This window comes from Barbus barbus (genome assembly GCF_936440315.1).
Source record: "Barbus barbus genome assembly, chromosome: 43".
NCBI classification, from domain to species: Eukaryota; Metazoa; Chordata; class Actinopteri; order Cypriniformes; family Cyprinidae; genus Barbus; species Barbus barbus.
In genome coordinates, this window is record NC_136721.1 from 16,699,364 (window position 1) to 16,719,384 (window position 20,021).

Sequence of the window (20,021 nt, forward strand, 5' to 3'; positions counted from 1 at the left end):
CAGGCTTCTAAATTTTTATTTCATTGACGAATACAGACGTAAACATGATGTGTGTTTAAAGCACTACAGCTGAAGAATTAAACTGGCGCATGTTTTTTTTTTTTACCCTTTTGATAAGACGTACAGTCTTTTTTTCTAGTTTAACTTTGGATAAAATCGACTGTTAAACAAATATAAAATATAAATTTTTCTGTTTCCCAGCTATGGACCTCCCACTCTGTTCACTGACCATCTGATGCAAACTGGACACAAAAATGGCAAGAGATGGTCAAAATCAGCAGTTCCAATCTGATTGGCTGACCTTACAAACTTCTGGGAGAAAGGCATGCAGGTTTTTTTTTTTATCACTCTGCCATGAATCAAAGTCATGTTTACAAAGTACTGGGCTGATAAATGCACGTTTGAAGATGAAATAATGAAGATTTGAAAGTTTAATAGTATTTTATCTATTAAGTAGCAAAGTAACTAGATTTTCTGTAACACTTTCTGTTTTGACTGTTAAAATCTATTATTTTGGACGGCAAAAATACTGATTACAAATCACGGGTTAGTTTTAGCAAAGGATCGGTTCTCTTCACTGTCACTCTGACAGGATGCTTTGCAGTGTTTGTGTCTATTTGTGTGTGTGTGAGTGTGTGTGTGGCAGCATTATCAATTATCCAGTGCGCAGTCTCACTCTAGCTCTGTGTTAAATTAAGTTGTCAGCGCTGTCTCCACAATTTCCCCTTCACAGAGGTAGACACTGATGTGGCCTGACGGCTGCTTGGTGGTTCTCCTTGCCGGCTGCCGGCCCGCATTGTGCCTGCAATTCATCAGCACACATCCAGAGCGCCAAACTCTGCCAGCCAGCCAGCAGCACGGCCAACCCAGCCCAACGTACTGTGCCTGGGACGGATGCAAAGAGAATGAGCTAAATCACCTTCCAAAAAACCCATAGCAGAGAGGGTTTGGAGTTTGGCCTACTCCGGCGCCATGCCTATTCTTTGTGTGCGTGCTTGTCAAATATGTAACCAAATGTTCAAGATTTGGGGGGGAACAAATGTAGAAGTTACGATTATTATAAAATGGAAGCATTGTTACTGAATGAGCTGCTTTCAAAGTCATTGTAAATTGACTGTAATTGGACAATAATGACTGTGTCCAAAAGCTAAAAAGTGCTGCATTTGGAGGCAGTATACGGAGGTAGGAAGGCAACATCATGTCCCAATGCAATGTTTGCATCACATCTTGTCTACTAAGATGTCTTCATCTGGTTGTATTTTGAAGAGAACATTCTTCACTAACTATCTTACAATACTATGCAATTAAGCAGTTGGTGAAAAGAATCAAAATGGTGCTTGCATCTATTCATTAATAATTGTGTCCCTTTATTCAACTTACAGCTCATTTTCTGCTGGGAAATAAGCATTGAAATCACTCAATATTTCCTTGGATATCTTTAAAGCTCATTTGAATTTGTTTTAAGATCATTAGACATTATGGTGCCTTGAAAGCCTTCTTTTAAGTTCTTTAAAATATTTCATGTAAATAATTATAATAGTAGGCATGAAAAAAAAAAAATTCTATTTTCTAAATTCCTGTTGTTGATCTTATTGTGAACAATTCATCTATGCATATTTGAAGAAAAAAAACCATTTATGACCTTGTAAATGTGTAAATGTTCATCAAAAACGTAAACAACAACTTAAACAACTGACTTCTCTCTGGTACTGTATGCTGGACTCCAATCATTTAGTCCACTTAATCCCGGCCCTTTCTTAGAATTGACTGCAAGTCTGTATTCAGATTTGTCTCCATCCAATCAACAACCAATGGATAGAAGGCCATTTTTTGATAATCCATTTCATTTATATGTCCGTCATACTGTCGCTACTTCTGTTTAATCACAACTTTACCTGAATAGGGAGCAAGGCAGATGCCTTAGGTTTTGGACACAGCCAATAAACAACACAATTTGGTGTTTTATAAAAGCAATTAGCCACTGTAGTCAGTTACAGTGATTTTACTACAGTTAAGTGGGCTTTAGAACACTCTTTACCCATAGTAAAATCTGTGCACAGCACAGGCTTCAGTAATTGTCCAGTAATCTGAATATTGCAGGTGACACCCCTCCCCCTCCCCCCTCAATGTTGCTTGTTCATTTTCTTCTGCAGAGTTTCTATTTGCCTGGCTATGACAGGGAGGCGAATAAAGAGAAAGGAAAAGGAGATTTGAGATGTGTATGCATGAGAGAAAGCAAGCAGGAAAGACAGAGAGCGAGTGAAAGAAAAAGAGAGAAGGGGGCATGAGAGCGCAGTTTGTGGACAGCAAAGCCCATGAGACACATAACTTGGCAGCTTACCTGCTTAAAGGGCACTGGCAGGCAGGCTGGACAGGCATATATGTCACCCTCTCTCTCGCTTGCGCTCTCTCTCTCTCACTCCAGAAGGCTGAAGGACACAGGAAGAGTCTGGGCACAGTGCAGCCGAGCAGGCAGCCAGACGGCCGGGCTGCAGTAATAATGGAGAACTGTATAACAGCGGGGCACTAAGCTCTCTGTGCTTAAGTATTTATTTGTGATGAATAGTAATGACGGCACACTTACAAAGCACTTGTTTAATATGGAATGGCCTAAGGGGCGGGTATCATTCTCGGAGTCCTTAGCTCCGCTCGCACCCCAGAGCGAAAGAAGCTCGCTGCGCCTCCCTCAGTCCTCCACAACATGTGCTGGCCCTTTTCACTGTCCCTGCCCCAAAGTTAAATAAAACATTACATGCCATTTTCAGTTATTAACCTACTTAATTGAGAAAAAAAGTCAATGATTTATTTCTACTTGGGCTCCGCAGCTACACAGCTGTCATGGTCGGGCCATAACCTAAATAATCAATTGATGTGTTTTTGGTCTCTGGGAGTTGATTGGATGCCACTATAAAGGAAAACAGCTTCTATAGCAGAACTTAAAAAAAAAAAAACTTTGAGCCCCAAAAGCTTCATCATGCCATGGCTGTTAAATATGAGTGTTGTCAACCAGTTTAGCGAACAGTTTGCGGCACAGTACTGTTACAGCCATGCAAATAAGGATAGATCAGCTTTTAAACAAAAGGCTGTTAAACACTCCCTTCTGTTTACAAGCCCTTCTGATGTGAACACCCATCATCAAAAGGCAGAAAGTCACCAGCTGCGGTTTAGCACTGGCTACTCAAACAGTCATGATCTCCTGTTGTGATGCTAAGCCATCATTGGCTCGGTAGGAAGTCTCACATTGGAGTGGTAATGCTGGAAACAGCGCTGATCCACAGTTTTGTTTCCTCGTTGAGGAAATAGTTTGCAGAAATAATTAAGATTATGTTGTCATTCACGATTTAATTTTTGTGTGCATGTCCAGTTTTGTGTAAGGAACAAAACCAAATTTAAGATGTTGTTTGCTGAAAATATGCGAAGATGCTTTGCTCCAAGTTCCTTCCAATGTAACCGTGACACATCGTATTTGTATAACCAGAAAAATTTATGAGATTCGAACAGTGGAAGGGAATTTATACCAATATATTTTGCACTATATGCTTTTGTGGTATGGAAAAGAGCAGTTTAAGATAAAGTTAAACTTTTGGTATTTAAATGGAATATTAAAAGTAAGTCAAAGGTTGGGAGCCAACATGAGAGCAAGTAAACGATCCCAGAGGTTTCGGTTTCATCTCTGACACTGGTCCTAGATCAGCGTAAAAACAGAAATTTGATGACGTGATGGTTGACATGGAGTACACCCTTTCTCACCTGACTCATTACAGCTACACGGGAGAAAAGCCCCATGCTTAATCGGCCACTCAAACGTTCCTGGGCCATGTTTAAGAGGTGCCACCTGGCCAAGAGAGAAGAGGGAGCAAAGCAAACAGAGAGACAAGTGGAGAGCAGAGAGGAAATGGAGCAGAGGGTTTCAGTGCCTTCATTTGCCAGTGTTTCTGTCCACCCCCCACTGCTGGGAGAGGATAGAGAGGATAGAGGCTGAGAGCGAGCAAGAGAACTATGCCATGCTGCAGTATGCCCAAAGTGTGCCAAGGACAACAGAGCAGAATTAACCCGAGTGGAGGCAAGAGAATGTGTGATTCTCTAAAATCTGGGTTACACTCTTTTTCACTTGGATCAAGCTTGGACTGCTAAATGACGCGTAACATAAGGATGATAATCTATACTGTATAATATCTGAAACAGGACCTTGAAATGCTTAATTATTATTTCAAGGCTTCTGGGATCGGTATGGTCACTTGTATGTTAGACATACAATGTGAGATATGCATGTGAGCACTGTTAAAAACTTCATTCTGATTGACAGACAAACATAATTTTTTATGCTTGTATGACAGATCCTGCGTCAGCAACATCACATGCATACGTTGTTGTCTTCTGAACATGCAGCGAAGACTGACACAGAAGAGAAGAAATTGTTGAATGAAGTCATTATTTTTGTTTTCTTTGCACACAAAATGTATTCTGGTAGCTTCATAAAATTATGATTAATCGATTAATGTCACATGGACTATTTTAACAATGTCCTTACTATCTTTCTGGGCCTCGAACTTGTCAGTTGCGTTGCTGTCTAGGCAGGGTCAGAAAGCTCTCAGATTTCATCAAAAATATCTTAATTTGTGTTCCGAAGATGAACGAAGGTCTTACAGGTTTGGAACAACATGAGGGTAAGTAATTATTGACAGAAGTATCCCATTAATAATATCAAAGTTTGTAGTTTTACTACTGATTAAAATACTAAGCAGTTCACTATCCTGAGAAGTATGCTACATATTGTATGCCCCAATAGCTGTACATTTAAAGGTTTACTGTACCATTTGAGAAACAATTAATTAATTTGTGTGTTCCTTGAGAATCAAACCTACAATCTTCTTGTTGCTAGCGACATTCTCCAACAACTGAGAAACAAGAATGCCATGGTAAAAGCCTCTTAAACCTTTTCTAATGTGTCAAACTAAGTAAACACATACTCATATTTTAACTCTATGAATGCCATAGGATGACCCTTCCTTAAACAAGTTCCCTGAAATTTGACTGCTTAAACTTCACACAATGTGACTACGCAAGAAGCAAGAAAGATTCCACATGCCGAACCACCAGAAATCAATGAAGAATTAACAAGCCCCTTTTCAATCATTGTTGCTGTCCATCAAAGATTGTGACAGTTAATCCTTTTCTTATATAAATAGCTCTTTGGTGTGGATGGGTAGTAGCCGCATGGAGCTCTATCCCGTCTGTCCCTGAAGCGGCCGCCAGGATAAGCTGTGTGTGTGTTGGATTGGCACATGGAGCTGCCCAGGGCCTGCCGCTGAGCTGGCGGCCAGTACAGATGGAGGGCAGGGTTGGGTAATGCCAGCTTGTCAGTCGGATTAAAACGACTCATTTATTCACTGAAGTATCGTGCAAAGCGACAGGGCCAAAGCAGGGTGGCGTGGAGTGGATGAGCAAGAGCTTTATGGAGAGGAGGTGCACGGGGAGTGCGGCTAGGGGCAGTTTGAAAGTGAAGAGTGATTCTAAACTAACTGCCCCTTTAGACTTCTCCATCTATTTCTATCCCCACAACTCTCTCTTCTTTTTTGTCCATTACTTTTCTTTCGTGGGATGCCAGAAGCCATTACGGCGGTGTGCGGAAGGGGGCCAGCAGGGTGGCGTCCTCCAGTGCCTGGGTGACAGATTGCTGCTCCGCATTGGTGGCGGAGGAGGCAAGGGCGGTTGGCGATTGGCTCTGATGGTCAGGAAGTGGGCACTGAGGGATGGCAGAGCAGGAGGAGGAAGAGGGAGCAGGGAGACAGAGAGGGTGGGGATGACAAGACCTGGCTGTGTGACCTTTAGCACTAGGTGAGTTACTTAAAGGGCCATGAACTCCGTTTTCTTTAAGGCTGGGCCTGGCAGCAGAAGGCAGTGACGTGCATTGGGACTTATGAGGAGGACATGGAGAGGGCAAAAACTGACTGCCAACCCACAGCCGGGCATCTTCTCAGAGCATCACATTATTGTTTTTCTTTTCTTCAGTTTTTCCTGCATGCAAAAACAACTGGTTATCTGAGCTTGTCAGCAATACTTCCTCAAATTATTACAAGACACTTACCTGTAATAAGTAGTACCAGCCTCTGAAATTCAGTCCGAAATGGCACACTTAATGTTTAATTGGGGAGTTAAGATGGTTGTCAAGTGCACATGTAAAGTGCAGACTCGGAAAAGGACTGAAAAGGCTTAGGTCGGTATTTGGAACAGGTTCTAAGTGAGTTGAACACTTTGGGGAACAATATTTTATTAGCACGGACAGTACGACTGCAATGTGACATTCACCGTATTCTGCTCAGTCAGCTTGCCAAAAATGACACAGCTTGACTTTCCAAATGGCATCACTTCAAGTGCTCATATAAAATTGTGCTCTTGCACAAACATCTTGATAAAAGATTGCAAAATTGTAGTTCTTTTGCTGTACTAAATGTACCTGCGAAGAGTTGCAGGTGCTGTTGTTTTTAGAGATGTAGCTGTATTTTTCTCGTGTCTGGTCTACTGTCTGTCCCTTACAGCCTGTTGAGGATGACAGTGCCAGAGTAATAAGGGGAGAAGGTGTCAGAGACAGGTTAACGGTGGGATCGGTCAATGCCAGCAACCTTGTGCCTCTCAAATCCCCCTATCTCGTGTCACTGGCAGGCCAAGAGAGAGAGAGTACGAGCGAGAGAGAGAGCGAGTGAGTAAGGGTGGTACGCGGGGGGTGCAGCTTGGAAGGATTTTATCGGGTCTAATTACTCCCGATAGCTGTAATTTACAGGTTGGCAGCAGGGGGAAATCGGCAAGATTCACACTTCTGCGGGTCAGCATCTGTCGCCATTACGGCACTACGCTCGACGACGGCCGGTCAGCGAGCCGGAGGAACGGTAAACAACAAACCGCGTGTGACAGATTAGCGGCACAGGCTAAAGGACCTTCCACTGACACATCATTTCTCTCACTCCGCGAGTTTGTTTCGCGGCAGCTGTCACCAATAAAACAGAGAGACGGGAGAGAAGAGGGGGAGAGATGGGGGAGGTTGGCTTTTGTTCCAGATCCAGGGAGGTGGGTGGCAGGAGAGGAAGGAGAGTGACCTGTTTAGCAGTCTGGCATGAGCATGCACGGGAATATTCATACAGGAAAACGAGGCACCATTATGTCAAAAGCAACATTTTTTTGCTGACTTTCTCATAATGATCTACTTTCTTTTTTTAGGGCCTGTTACAAATTGCTACAAGTTCCATTTGTGCACAGCGTGTGTGGGATAATATATAAAAGAAGTGAGTGTGAGCATTTGCTCTGGTTATGTGAACTTGCTGAAGCCCCATCATGCAATGCTCCACCCAGCCAAGTTTTATCCATTAAAACGAAGAAAATCGTACAGCAAGCCACAATTTGTGCCAAGTGTACTGATTCGCCCTACTGCAGTCCACTCTCTTTTCCGGCCCTGATCCACATTCTCTCCATTAGCCTCATTGATGGATTCTGGCAGGGAACTTTTCCTTGAGCTCCCCTTGAAGGACGTTCTGTTGTCCTGCTGGGCATGTATCATCACCTTCAAACCACAACAGCCTATAAATCATCACCACTTTGATTCAGAATGGAGAAGATTGTTTATTGAACTTTAGAATCACTTGTTGATCAGACTACACCTTTGAAAAGTGGTCCACAAAGATATGCTGGGCGCCATCAATTCTTTGGGAGTCTAGATCTAGTTCTTAAAATCTATTCTAATTAGACATAAATGCCAATGCAAAAGGTGTCAACAAAACTTGTCAAGGACACTCTCCAGGCCTGAATTTTCACAGCTGCAACAATTTGGCTCTGCTCATTGGCGGGTTCACACAGGCCGCTGCAAGTGCTGTCCAATCACCAAACACATCCATTACACTGTCCGGCTGTGGGCAGAGCCCGGTGAGGACCTGTCCTGTTCAATATCTAACAGCAGAGTGGTGGCTCCCTGTGCCAGCCTCCAGAGTCCCATTGTTCCCACAAGTGCCATATGGGCAGCCCGGCCTTATTCCATTAGCACGGGCGAGACAAGGGTGAGAGAAGGCTGAGGCCCTGGTCCTCCCGGCCCTCCCCTAGCAATGCCACAGGGCATGCCCTGCCCACCACCAGCTGCCAGGATCAGGCTAAGGGACACTATCCGACAGTGGAACAGTCAGGAACACCTTACAACTTTGCTCTTTTCTTGAGCCGTTTTGTGAGGACAGAGAAAACAGTGTTATAGATGTTGATTTAGAGGTTAAACACGTTTATTCCTTTGCTCACACTTTTATCTAAAGCAACTTATAAGCATAGGCGATTCATCCTGAGGAAACGATGAGGGAACTGCTGATGTACAAAGTTCAAAAACTGCTAGAACAGTGTTTCACATTGAAATAAAACAATATACAATATAAAACAGCAAAAATGGCATTATAGAGCCGCACCCGTAAATAACATTATTTGTGCATAGCAGCCAGGGATGCTACTACACAAAAGAGCGAAGGTGAGGTCAATAAATTACATAATTTGTTCATAAGTCAATGTGTCCTGTTCGCTATAAATAGGCTCTTGATTGTACTATATACAGCACTTCCCCACACCGGCAAGCCTAGGAAAAAAAAAAAAAAAAAGCAAGCACTTGTGGTCCCCAAAGCAGAAATTGCATGCCACTGGAGATATTTGAACAGGTCTTCCACCTGGACTGGGGACAGAAGAAGGGAGAGAGTTCAGATGTTCCAAGGATCGCATGGGAATGTCAGACTGTGTTTCAGCCTGTACCTGCCACAGGACCTGAGGCCTGTTTTAATTAATCATAAAGCACTATGAATTATTAATCTATTATCACTGCGCATACATGTGATCATTCATTTGTCTCTTCTGCTGTTTTTAGCACCCTTAAGTCCCCGTTTCTGTTAATATGCCACAGTTCTGGGGAGAACTAAGGGTAGATTAACCTGACAGCGCACTTTAATACAGGACATGATACAAAACTACTTAGATGCTCTTATTTCACAAATTCTCCAGTGAGAGTGTATACAAACAGAACAAACAGGTCAACTCATTCCGTAGATACACTAAGGAGTGAAAAGCGCTGTTTTGAATCTCGTGGAGACTCCAAATAAACCCAAATATCACATTTGAAAACATTTACATTTGCACAATACTTAGATTTGAAATGATAAGCAACCACAACCAGTACTCCCAAAGCTTGTTTTCTCAAAAAGTTTGCAATGCTCAATGACATTTTTAAGCAAGGACTCTTCAAGCAGCGCCCGGGGTGTTTTTATGCCACACTGATCAGACATCATTGGGCTCTCATTGAGGAGAGATTTGGCATTGGGCTGGCTGTGTGGCCCGTGATGACTGACAGTAGGAAGGAAGGTTTCTCCTACCTACAGGCGCCACGCCGAAGCTTCAGCTCAGGAGGACACAACAGATCTGAGCGAGAGCAACACCTGTCAGGTAAGCCTTCGCAGTTGACGGCACATGAGGTATGCAAAGCCCTCTGCTCTGACGGCTAATCTCCGGTGAGCCATCGTGCGGGGCACCGCAGGCCTCCACAAGGAGCCACCGGGGGCCAGAGCGCAGCAAACTTGCCTCTTCTGCGTCAGACAGTGCTCACATCCTCCCACCAGAGCAGCGAGAGGCAGAGGGAAAGAGAGAGAGGGAGGCACTGATGTGCTCTAAATACATTTCATTATCATCATTACGATTATATCACTGAATGTGTGTTTTTTGTAATGCGCCGCAGCACGTCTCCCCAGGGTGCTGTCTGCACAGCTGAATAATTAAAACAAGTATGATGAACCATCCGACACAGTTTCCCATAAGAGTTCGGGCAGGATATGTGCAAATGGCTCAGTTGAGGAGAGGTCTGCAACTGAAACAATAAAAATGCTCAGGTTAGTATCTACTAATGCAGCTCTGATTGCAAATAATTCAGTACAAGCAGTTAAACAAAATGATGATGAAAGGAGAGTGTTGCAGTATGTACTAGCACTATGTGATAATGCATTGGTCATCATTTTAATTTTAGAAAAATTAAATAAGAGAATTACCCTATGAAAAATGTTATTTTCATTATTAAATTATATCGATCAGGTCCCCTATGTGCATTCTAAACAATTAACAAATACTGTTTGTTATAAATATAATGCAAATCATATTTGTAAATTGTAATCATATTACAGCAACTTACCAAGTGCATTTTGGAGAAAGCAAATCTCACACTATTTGCAATAACAAAACAGCATATCCAATCAGCCTGGCACAAACAAGATGAGGCACATTGTGTTCTGATACACCAAGAAACCCTGTAGGACTAGACCTGCTTAAATGCGTGAAGTGAATCTAAGAGACAAGTACGAATGAATGTTTAATCCAACAATCCCACAAACCGGTGTCGAAACCCCTGTGTCAAAACCTAGAAAATTATGCACAGCAGGTCACTGAAATATTCATACTATACATGCTTCATTAAGACTGAAATACACAAAGGCCCCGAATTCAAATTATTATTGAAACAAATGACAGATAGATGGAGGGAAGACTAAAATATTAGTGCCACAATTACATGTTTGTTTCATAGATTTGTACCGATTTGTTTTATTACAGAGGAAACCTCTGCATTGCTAAATACTTTTGACAACTCAGTTACTTAGCATCTTGCGAGGGGAGTCTTTGCCAAAGACTGCATTCAGAAAGGAAACAGGACACACCGCTCCTTTTCAACCCTTTCCAGGTGGGAATACTAGACAGATCAAAGCATGTGGCTGTTAATTACACATATCCTGCAACTTAGTCACACAGTTAGGGCTCCTGACCGTTCTCATATGCTGCCACCAATTAATGATCTTTCTCCTGTCCCTCTGACATCAGATGAATAGTGTCTGAGTTTTTAGCTGATGGATTATGTCAGTTTATCAAATGACAAATGCTTTAGAATTTAGAATGACATCTGTAATTTAAGCACTTAGCACAGCTGAGACTGGCTCTCTGCCCAATATTAAGAACATTAAAAAAAAATATATATGATATGTATATTGTGTACAGTATATTGTGGTTATATAGAGATACCCATAATATCAACCCAGACTATTCAGTAGGGTATACTGACGGTTATAACACTTTTTACACTCCTATACCTCTAGTATTTTTCATGATTTTCACCTCAAATGTTAATATAATATTTCATATTTATCTGCTATAAATATTTAACTGCATTTTGTAATCAGCACACATCACCAATACCCTCCCTCTCTTCATTTGAATAAAAAAATGGTAAATATATATAGCACATATTGTGGCAATACACAATATCTTGTGTAACACAAGATATTTAATTAGAAAGCAACTAAAATTGGATGCACAGATGTACACAGCGAATAGTATAACCCTTGTCTAAATAGCCATATGGTGTATTTATATTTTTAAAACATGAAGCTAAAAAGCATGAGGTTATTTCAAATAGTTTTGTAAATCCTCTTTCTTTTCTCTAAATCTTTACACATAGATCTCATGGGGGTGGTTTTTATTTATGATAATGACTGGCTCCTGTAGATAATTTCTAAAACTAATTGTAGCTCTTTTACAACACTCAGTCAATACTGCACCTTTATCTATAAAATAGCCTACTAAATTTAGTTAAGAACAATTAAATTGCACATAACTGATAATACTATAGTGCACTATTATAGTACTATGTATATACTAATTTATCATTATCATTATTAAGCAAACAACGAACCACCTATTGTTTTTAGCGTGACTATCGTCAATCTGGCAACCCAGCCCGTGCTGCGCGTGAAATCCCTCCTCCTCCGGCACCGTAACTTCCTGGAGACGGGCTTTATTTTTCTTCAGAAAAATGGCGGCTTTAGGTTCTAATAGTACCTCGGAGAAATCAGGGACCGCGTCTGAAGCCCAGTTGGGACCGGATAATGATTTTTGGGCGGGACAGGGTCCAGTTGTTCTGCGGGATCCAGCGATTAAATTGCTGAGTCCGGTTAGCGGTCTTGAGCCGCTGTCGTGGGCAGAGGATCACAGACTGGCGGCCTCCAGCACTAACAGCGTGTCTATCATGGAGCTGGTGTGTGACATACACAGTCTCAGTCAAAATCTGGTGCTGCACCGCAGTCACATCCCCGTGCCGGACAGCGCTTGTGATCTCAAGGTAACTACTGTGCGCTCCAGCTCCTGCTCGCTGATTTATGGTAACGTTACCAACTCACGTGCACTGTTGCAGCTATGTTGCCAAGATTAAGCAATATTTTGACGTGACATGACATTTATCTCTCAAGATGTGCAAAATAAATGTTAAGTATCATCTGCGATGAATTATCCTATTTAATCCTTACTTTTTCAAGCACAAACCGAATTTTTTTTTTGTTTAACTATGTATTTTATTTCTAATCATAATTACCTGTGGGGAACTAATAAAAAATTGCACGTTTGAAATATGCAAGTATTAACATGCACATTAACAGTAGCATTATTTATTTATTTTTCTAGTCAGTTGTGGGGAGTGGTAATCCAAGAATAAATGCATGTCTTTTTACATCTACTTTTTAATTCATTATAACAATACTGGAAATCTGTTGTTTTATAATGTTAGTCAACCAGTTATTTAAAAAAAAATGGGGCACTGTGTTTTCCCACTGGTCATAAATGTGACCGCTGACATATTTATGTGTCTTGTGATCATGATTTATGAGACAGAGCGATCTTAATTAATAATAGACGTTTTAAATATTATATGTACCAAGTGTGGTAGTTGAATCTACATTATTACATGTATTTTAAATGCTCCTATTTATGGATCTTTGACAGATATCATCTTTCATAGGGCAAACTGGAATTAAACCACTCTGGTCATGTTACTATTTATACAAGACATGGTATAAGTATAGTAGGTTTTCTAGTGAGTTTTGGTTTTGTTAACCTCAATTTAAATTTAATTTTGTTATCAGATGTTAGTGGTCAGATTATCCCACCAATATCGAAAAAATAGTTTTACGTTGAAATTTGAACTTTGAAAATTTATCAAATTTACTAATGCTGTGAACAAATTTATGACCTCACTGCTGTTATCACTTTTATCTGTTTGAATCCCAGTGGCAGCATGTTTAAAACTGTAACATGAAATGTAAAAAAAAAAAAAAAATATATATATATATATTTTAATTGACGATGATTGGGAATCGATATTTATGATTTGAATGAAGAAGTTATAGAAGAAATTGTTTCAAAATAAAGTGACAAGTGGACACGATTTGCAAGCTGCGACATTGTGCAAAATTAAATATAAATTAAACTTTAGAAAATTAACTCGTTTGGTCTAATGAAGCATGAAATATTTTTCTAAAATTCATTCATTTGTTTTTTATATTCTTACAGGTGGGCCCAGAAAAGGAAGTGCAGAGTGTTAAAGAAAGCTTTGCAAAGAGTAAAGATCCTGTAGTAAGCCAAATGATATTGATGGACAGAGCCATCTATCCTCAAAGTGGACGTCTCCATGGCGTGAAGTACACCAGCTGGTCACCATTAGGCTGCGACAAATTTGGCCGCTGTCTTCTTGCTTTCTTAACACTGGACAATCATCTAACAATCCACAGCAGTCACTTACATTTGCAGTGGAAGCCTCTCCTGGACCTTACAGAACTATATGGGGAAATGTTAAAATCCAGGAACTACTCTGCTCAGAACGACGGCTCACCGCCGAACTCCATTAAAGACTTGGATGAACTGCAACGACGGTATCGTATGCAGACGCCAGTGCGCATGGAGTGGTCTAGTCTGTGCAGTATGCAGCAAGTACAAACTAATAATGCATGTAAAGATGTTAGCACTGTGCTTCTGGCAGTACTTATGGAGAACGGAGACGTGGTGGTGTGGCAGTTCAGTTTGCCCCCACAAGGAAAGGATTCAGTGGTGTCTTGCAACACCATAAAATCTGGAGTGTCGTCACCAAGTATGCTCACCTGGTGGGAATATGAGCACGGTGGACGGAAAATGAGCGGACTGATTGTGGGCAGCTCAGTTGGTCCTGTAAAGATCCTTCCAGTCAACCTCAAGGCAGTGAAGGGTTACTTCACCCTCAGGCAGCCTGTGGTTTTGTGGCAGGATAAGGACCAGATACCCGTCCACAATATCAAATGCATTACGCTCTTCCATCCGCACCAGAAATGCAACTGCAGCCTAGTGGTTGCGTCACGTGGTCCTTATGTGTTCTGGTGCTTGTTGCTGATCTCCAAAGCTGGTCTCAATGTTCACAACTCCCATGTCGCAGGCCTTCATTCCACCCCTATCATATCAATGACGGTCTGTCATAACAGCGGGACTATTTTCACCTGCTCACTAGATGGCAAGGTGAAGAAGCTCACGCCGGTTTTCACAGATGTTGCTGTTGAGTTTAAACATAAGGAGATTGCTCTGCCAGAGGGAGTTGCAGGTCGACGGATACATGGCATATCTGTCAGTCCAAATGGTGCCTACCTGGCTCTTATCTCCAACGAGGGCATGATCAGTGGGCTCCATCCCGTCAATCGCACTTACCAGGTGCAGTTTATCACCCTTAAGACTCCAGATGAAGCAGCTGCTGAGCTGCTTGGGTCTCAAATGTACAATCTCTTCAAAAAGACCGACTTGCTGGACCTGTTGCGTTGGCGGATACTGAAGGACAAGAGCATCCCTTCGGGTCTGCAAAACCATCTAGATGAGAAGCTCCAAACCTCAGGGTCCACCTACTTATGGCGCTTCAAGCTTTTCCTCCTCCGGATGCTCTATAAGTCCATGCAGAAAAGCCCTTCAGAGCACCTGTGGCAGCCGACTTATAGGGAATGTAAAGCTGTGGATAAGGAGGCGGGTGGTGGTGAAGATGAGATGGTGGAGATCTCCGCTCTAGAAGAGCTCAGGCAAGGCGATGGCGAAATGCAGTCCAGTGAGGAACAAATGAGGGAGATCAGCAGCAGGATTGAAGAGGTGGAGTCCCAACTGATCCGCGAGAACATGAAGAAAGTGCTGGGCGAGGTGTACCTGCACACCTGTGTCACTCAGAACACATGTATTCCTACCAAAGGTGTGTGTGACTTCCTCACAAATGACCCTGCTAATGAAGACAGGGCAGCCAAGGTGAACCCCCTTCTCATTGTCTCCTGAAAACAAATGTGGTTGTGCTTTTAAATTGCTTTACATGTCTTAACCACTGAATTACTTGCGCTATTAAAAGCAGAACTGAATATCTTTGTGAACATTTTAAGATTGTAAGGTTGAAACTAGATGATAAAGGTATACAAATGTAGGCGTTTTTGCGCTTGTTTTAACTGGCAAATAAAATGATTCATGCAATGAATGAACTCACATTTTTAGAAATATAGCTTAAGTGTATATTACCCTGCATGTCAATTTTTTGATGTTTGACCTTCACAGGTGCTGATAGGTCATATCATGAATAAGATGAACAAACAGACATTTCCAGAGTATTGCTGCCTCTGTAAAGAAGTTCTGCCCTTCACAGACTGCAAACGAACAGAGTGTAAGAATGGGCACAGATGGCTCAGGTATGTCAAAATATGGTATATGTCATTATAAAATCCAAATATATATATTAAAAGTAAATTTAAAAAAGTATGAAATTATTGTAGTATTAATATAATAAAAGCTAAGACATACTTTATGGGACATAGTAATATACTTTTCAAATTAACTCTATAACTCACAAAAACATTAATTTACATAATAATCTGGAATACCATGTGCATATTTTGCCTATTTTACATACAAAGGCAATTTTATTTTACTGTTTTATAGCTAATTCATTAACACTATGGCTATATTTTGCAGTGCCAAGTAAAGTGACACTGTTCTTGGCTCGCATACGACACAGATTGCTGACTTTGAACAGATTGACTTTTGATATTTTGTCATTTTGGATATAATTCATACCATATTCATATTCTGCACTTAATCCTTATGAATACCAGAATGCAGTCTGCTATGTTTTGGATTTTTACAATGACTTTTTCTCCACTGGACTATATGTAGGTGTTGACTAGGTTTTGAGTAGATTCGAGCCACTTTCAAACCTCTGGCGTGACATTTTATCCATCCGCCTGACTGAAAGGCGATTACTGCCCCTAATGGTGTATCAGGGAAATAGTTTCTTCATTGCTGTCATTCTGATCTCTGCCAAGTACTGATCTAAACCTTCCCCTGCTGTTTCTGTTCGTGTCTCTTTCCCTCTTTCTTTCTATTTCCTTCTTCCTCCCTAAGGTGTGCGCTGTCATATCAGGCCTGTCAGGGTGTGACATACCGCCGATGTCTATTGCAGGACAGTATTGCCTCAGTAGCAGAGCCCGAGGGTGAGCCATAATGCTGTATCATATCTCCAATTCAGAACCACATTGCACCACACACTTAGACTTTCTGTAATGCAACAGGAACTTTGCACACACACAAAACAAAAACTCTGCTGCCCCACAGCAGTGCAAGCTTAGGATGTCAAATATGCTGGTACTATGGTACCAAGTCGATATTAAAATGAAAATATTATATCTTTTTTTTTTTGGTTATACCAACTAAATTCTGACTAGCAGGTAGACAGGTTCAAACATTCACATGCACTTTTCGGTCAAAATGCCTATGTTGGCAATGCATTATTGTAAACAAGTGAATGGCTTGATGGATATGCCAAAATAATGGATTTATGCATTTGGCCTAGTAGTGTAAATACAGCAACTGTCTGGTTTTTTTAAATACTGTAATTCTTTGATTTAAAGAAATCAAAGAAAATTGTCAAGGAAGATTACTGAATTCAACATGCCATTGTTTTAATTTGTATTTTGTCAATATTTCTATCAATATTTTGCTTTTTTTAAATAAATCTTGCATGCACGTTTTTTTCTGTTATTTGTATCAAGTACTGACAAGCCTGTTGCAAGAAAACATTTGCCAAATGTATCATGTTGCAGAAAATGGGGAAAGACAGACAAGCCATTATAGACGAATTTAGACAAACCGCCTTCATTTCATGTTCAGTGCATGTAAATGATTATGCATAATAACAAAAAAAAGTATCTCCTTTTCAGATTCAGACTGGATCAAGAAAATACTCCAAAGTCCCTGCATCTTTTGTGACTCCCCTCTCTACTAAAGCAGCGGGGTGAAAGATGACAAAATCTCCACGGCTGACTACTGGATTACTTAAGTGGGCTACATGCCACATAAATTCCTTTTATTACTTGAAAGAGAAACATTTGAAAGTCTATAAAGTATTCACTAATTGTTTTGTAATATAGGACATGTGGGAAATTTTCTTCAGCAGATCTTTATTTTAAAGCCAAGCTTGACCTAAAAAGTGATGTATAATTTTTTTATATCATGAAAACTATGACCGTATGTGTTAATAAATTGTTCTATTGTAATTATTTTTTTCTGTTAAAGCTGTATATTTTTGATTTGTTAATATTATGCTTGTAATATTACATCTTTCTTTTGCATTAAAAATGCACGCTCTTCCCGTGGCTGATTTTAATTGGTTTAAATAAATCCATTTCCTAATTGGCTTTGGGAACATTTCTATGGATCTGCAAACACCAACTCCCCCATCTCCAAATGACTTTTCTTTGGCCTAAAGGAAAAGATGACTGTACAAGAAAGTGAAAAACAGCGAGAAAGAGAGAAAACTGTTTTAAAACGGATCCAGCTCCTCCAAAGGGCCAAACTCTAATGAGATACAACAGTAATGAGGAATGGATCCCAGCCGCATATGTGATACCCATTTCAATTAAGATAGCGAGCTTGAGTGCATATTGTTAAATATGGTTAGCCCTTTTTTTGTGGGTCGCAGGGAAGACGCATGCAGGCCATGAACCCTGACGGCCCATTCCAAACAATACTGCTAACATACTGGGGTCAATGGTAATCAAAGATAGACTCAGGCTGGTTGGACCCTCAGAGTGCTCTCCTCCGTGTCCGTTCTCATCTCCGGTACATCTTGTCGCCTTACCCTGCGCTCTCTCTAGTGTCACTGAAGATGATAGCTCGCCTCAGGGCTAGTCGGCAGCCCTGTCTTAGGTTTCGGATGGTATCCCGAGATAAAGATGGCCTGATAATTACACACGATTCTGCTCCCATCTCTCGTTCTGCATCAATGAAAGCATTCCGTACCATCAAAGGGCTTAAAAATAAAGTAATCAATGTGTTTATGTAGTTTTTCTTGTGTTTATTATTCATAGAGAGGGCCTTCATTACATTGCATTCTGAGATGTTGCCATATCATTACAACTGGTAATGCAACATGTAAGGGGTGTTTGATTATGAGGTAATAATGTGCATTATGTATTAATCAAAGAGCGACTAGAACACAAAGGCAGTGCTCAGAACCTCAAATGCCGTCTGCTGCATGTCACAGCAAATTTGTTCACTGACATATTGCAATAAGCATCTAATAACATGAATTTGAAAACTGTTTTTAAACGATGTAATAGGATGATGCTTTAAAAGAAAATGAAAAGCTATTTGGATTTCAATTGTACACATAATAGAGAGTGCATATTAATAGTTGCAGGTGTTAAATGTCACAGATTAGATTATAACTGCAAACGTGATTGAAATTCCCACTGCCTGGTATTTTCTCTCCTAGATATTAGATTGTCAAATGGATCTTGGCCTTTTGGTTTGAGTGCTAGCTTTGTTGATAGGTGGAGACTTCTCCTGTTGAAGAGGTTAGCTCTGTTTGGCAGAACCTCCTACTTCTTTAATATAACAATCTGTCAAAAAACATTTCGACAATAATTACGGCCCCCTCCTCTTTCCTCTTTGTGTGTGCTCTTTCAAGACTTCAAAAGGAGGTTTCGTTCTTTTCTCTGTATGAAATATTCATTACTTCTGTGTTCGTGGCTTTGTGCATTAAACAGATAACAGACGGATTTTTTATATTATTTAATCTTATATTCTTTTGTTAGTTAACATATTTTGATATACATCACCTTCCGTTGCACCTAATTTGTTGAGCCCAAACAATATGCTAAGCATCGATCTCAAAGTCATTCTCTCTAACATGTGGCACTGAAGTTTTTATTTTCGTGCTACAATTTTTCTGTTTTATTTGTTGGACGCTTTGTGCTCAAGAAAGATATCCTGGATTTTACAATCAAAAAGCCTGTATAATGTTGATTTGATTTGTTACAAAATCACTCTGTGACTAATGTACAGTATTTCAGAGTTCATGTACATAATATGCCTTAGATTATCCTTGTTTCTGTACATATTTATAAATAAACTTTTCAGATTTTTTTCTACATTTGTTTCAGCATAAATGTTCAACAATGTTAATGTTTTTATCTGATTAAGAGAATGTGCATATTACCATATGAAAACTGCCAGAATTGCATTTTCTCATTAGTAATTTTTATAAATAGCAGTATCAATTTATTTATTTATTTAGGAATGACTATATTTGCATTTACATAATTATCATTTGTATTTGTTTTATTTTGCATTTCTACATGTTATACTTTCAGTAACTGTACTGAATAACCCCCGATAATGATTCATTCCAAGTGTATAAAAATATCAGTTAATTTAAATATGACTAATTCTCAAGAAAAACTAGTTAGTGGATCATGACACGTTTCCTAATTTTTTTTCTTTCAAAAAAGTTCTGTTAGAACATAATGCGTGCCACACAGGGTTAAATATAATTAAAATAATGTGTATATATAGTATAATGGCCTATTTAGGTTGGAAGAGGCCCCATAATTATTTCTGTTCATGTAGTCCTCTTAGCAATTTTATATAAATTGCTTTCATTAGTTTTCTGACACCAAAAATAAGTTTCACAGTATAATCTGCATGAAAATATGCATATACATGTATATGTATGTGTGATTAGGAGTCATACTGGGGAAAAAGAAAATAGCTTCTAAAGAACTAGACTTTCTGATGTGGTTTCACTCCGTAGTGTATATACATCAATTTTCTCGCCTGAATACATTTAGTCTCAAGTATGCTTTGTAGAAGTGTTCCCTCAG

General features: G+C 40.2%; 1 protein-coding gene across 1 annotated transcript; it reads left to right on the forward strand.

Moving 5' to 3' along the window:
• Positions 1-11,834: 11,834 nt before the first annotated feature.
• LOC306862428 (general transcription factor 3C polypeptide 4-like) lies at positions 11,835-19,288 on the forward strand. The gene is made up of 5 exons (XM_079405232.1): positions 11,835-12,163; positions 13,387-15,120; positions 15,418-15,548; positions 16,261-16,349; positions 17,076-19,288. Exons 1-5 carry the CDS (start codon positions 11,858-11,860, stop codon positions 17,138-17,140), a joined length of 2,325 nt encoding a protein of 774 aa, XP_079261358.1. The 5' UTR covers positions 11,835-11,857; the 3' UTR covers positions 17,141-19,288.
• Positions 19,289-20,021: the final 733 nt, after the last annotated feature.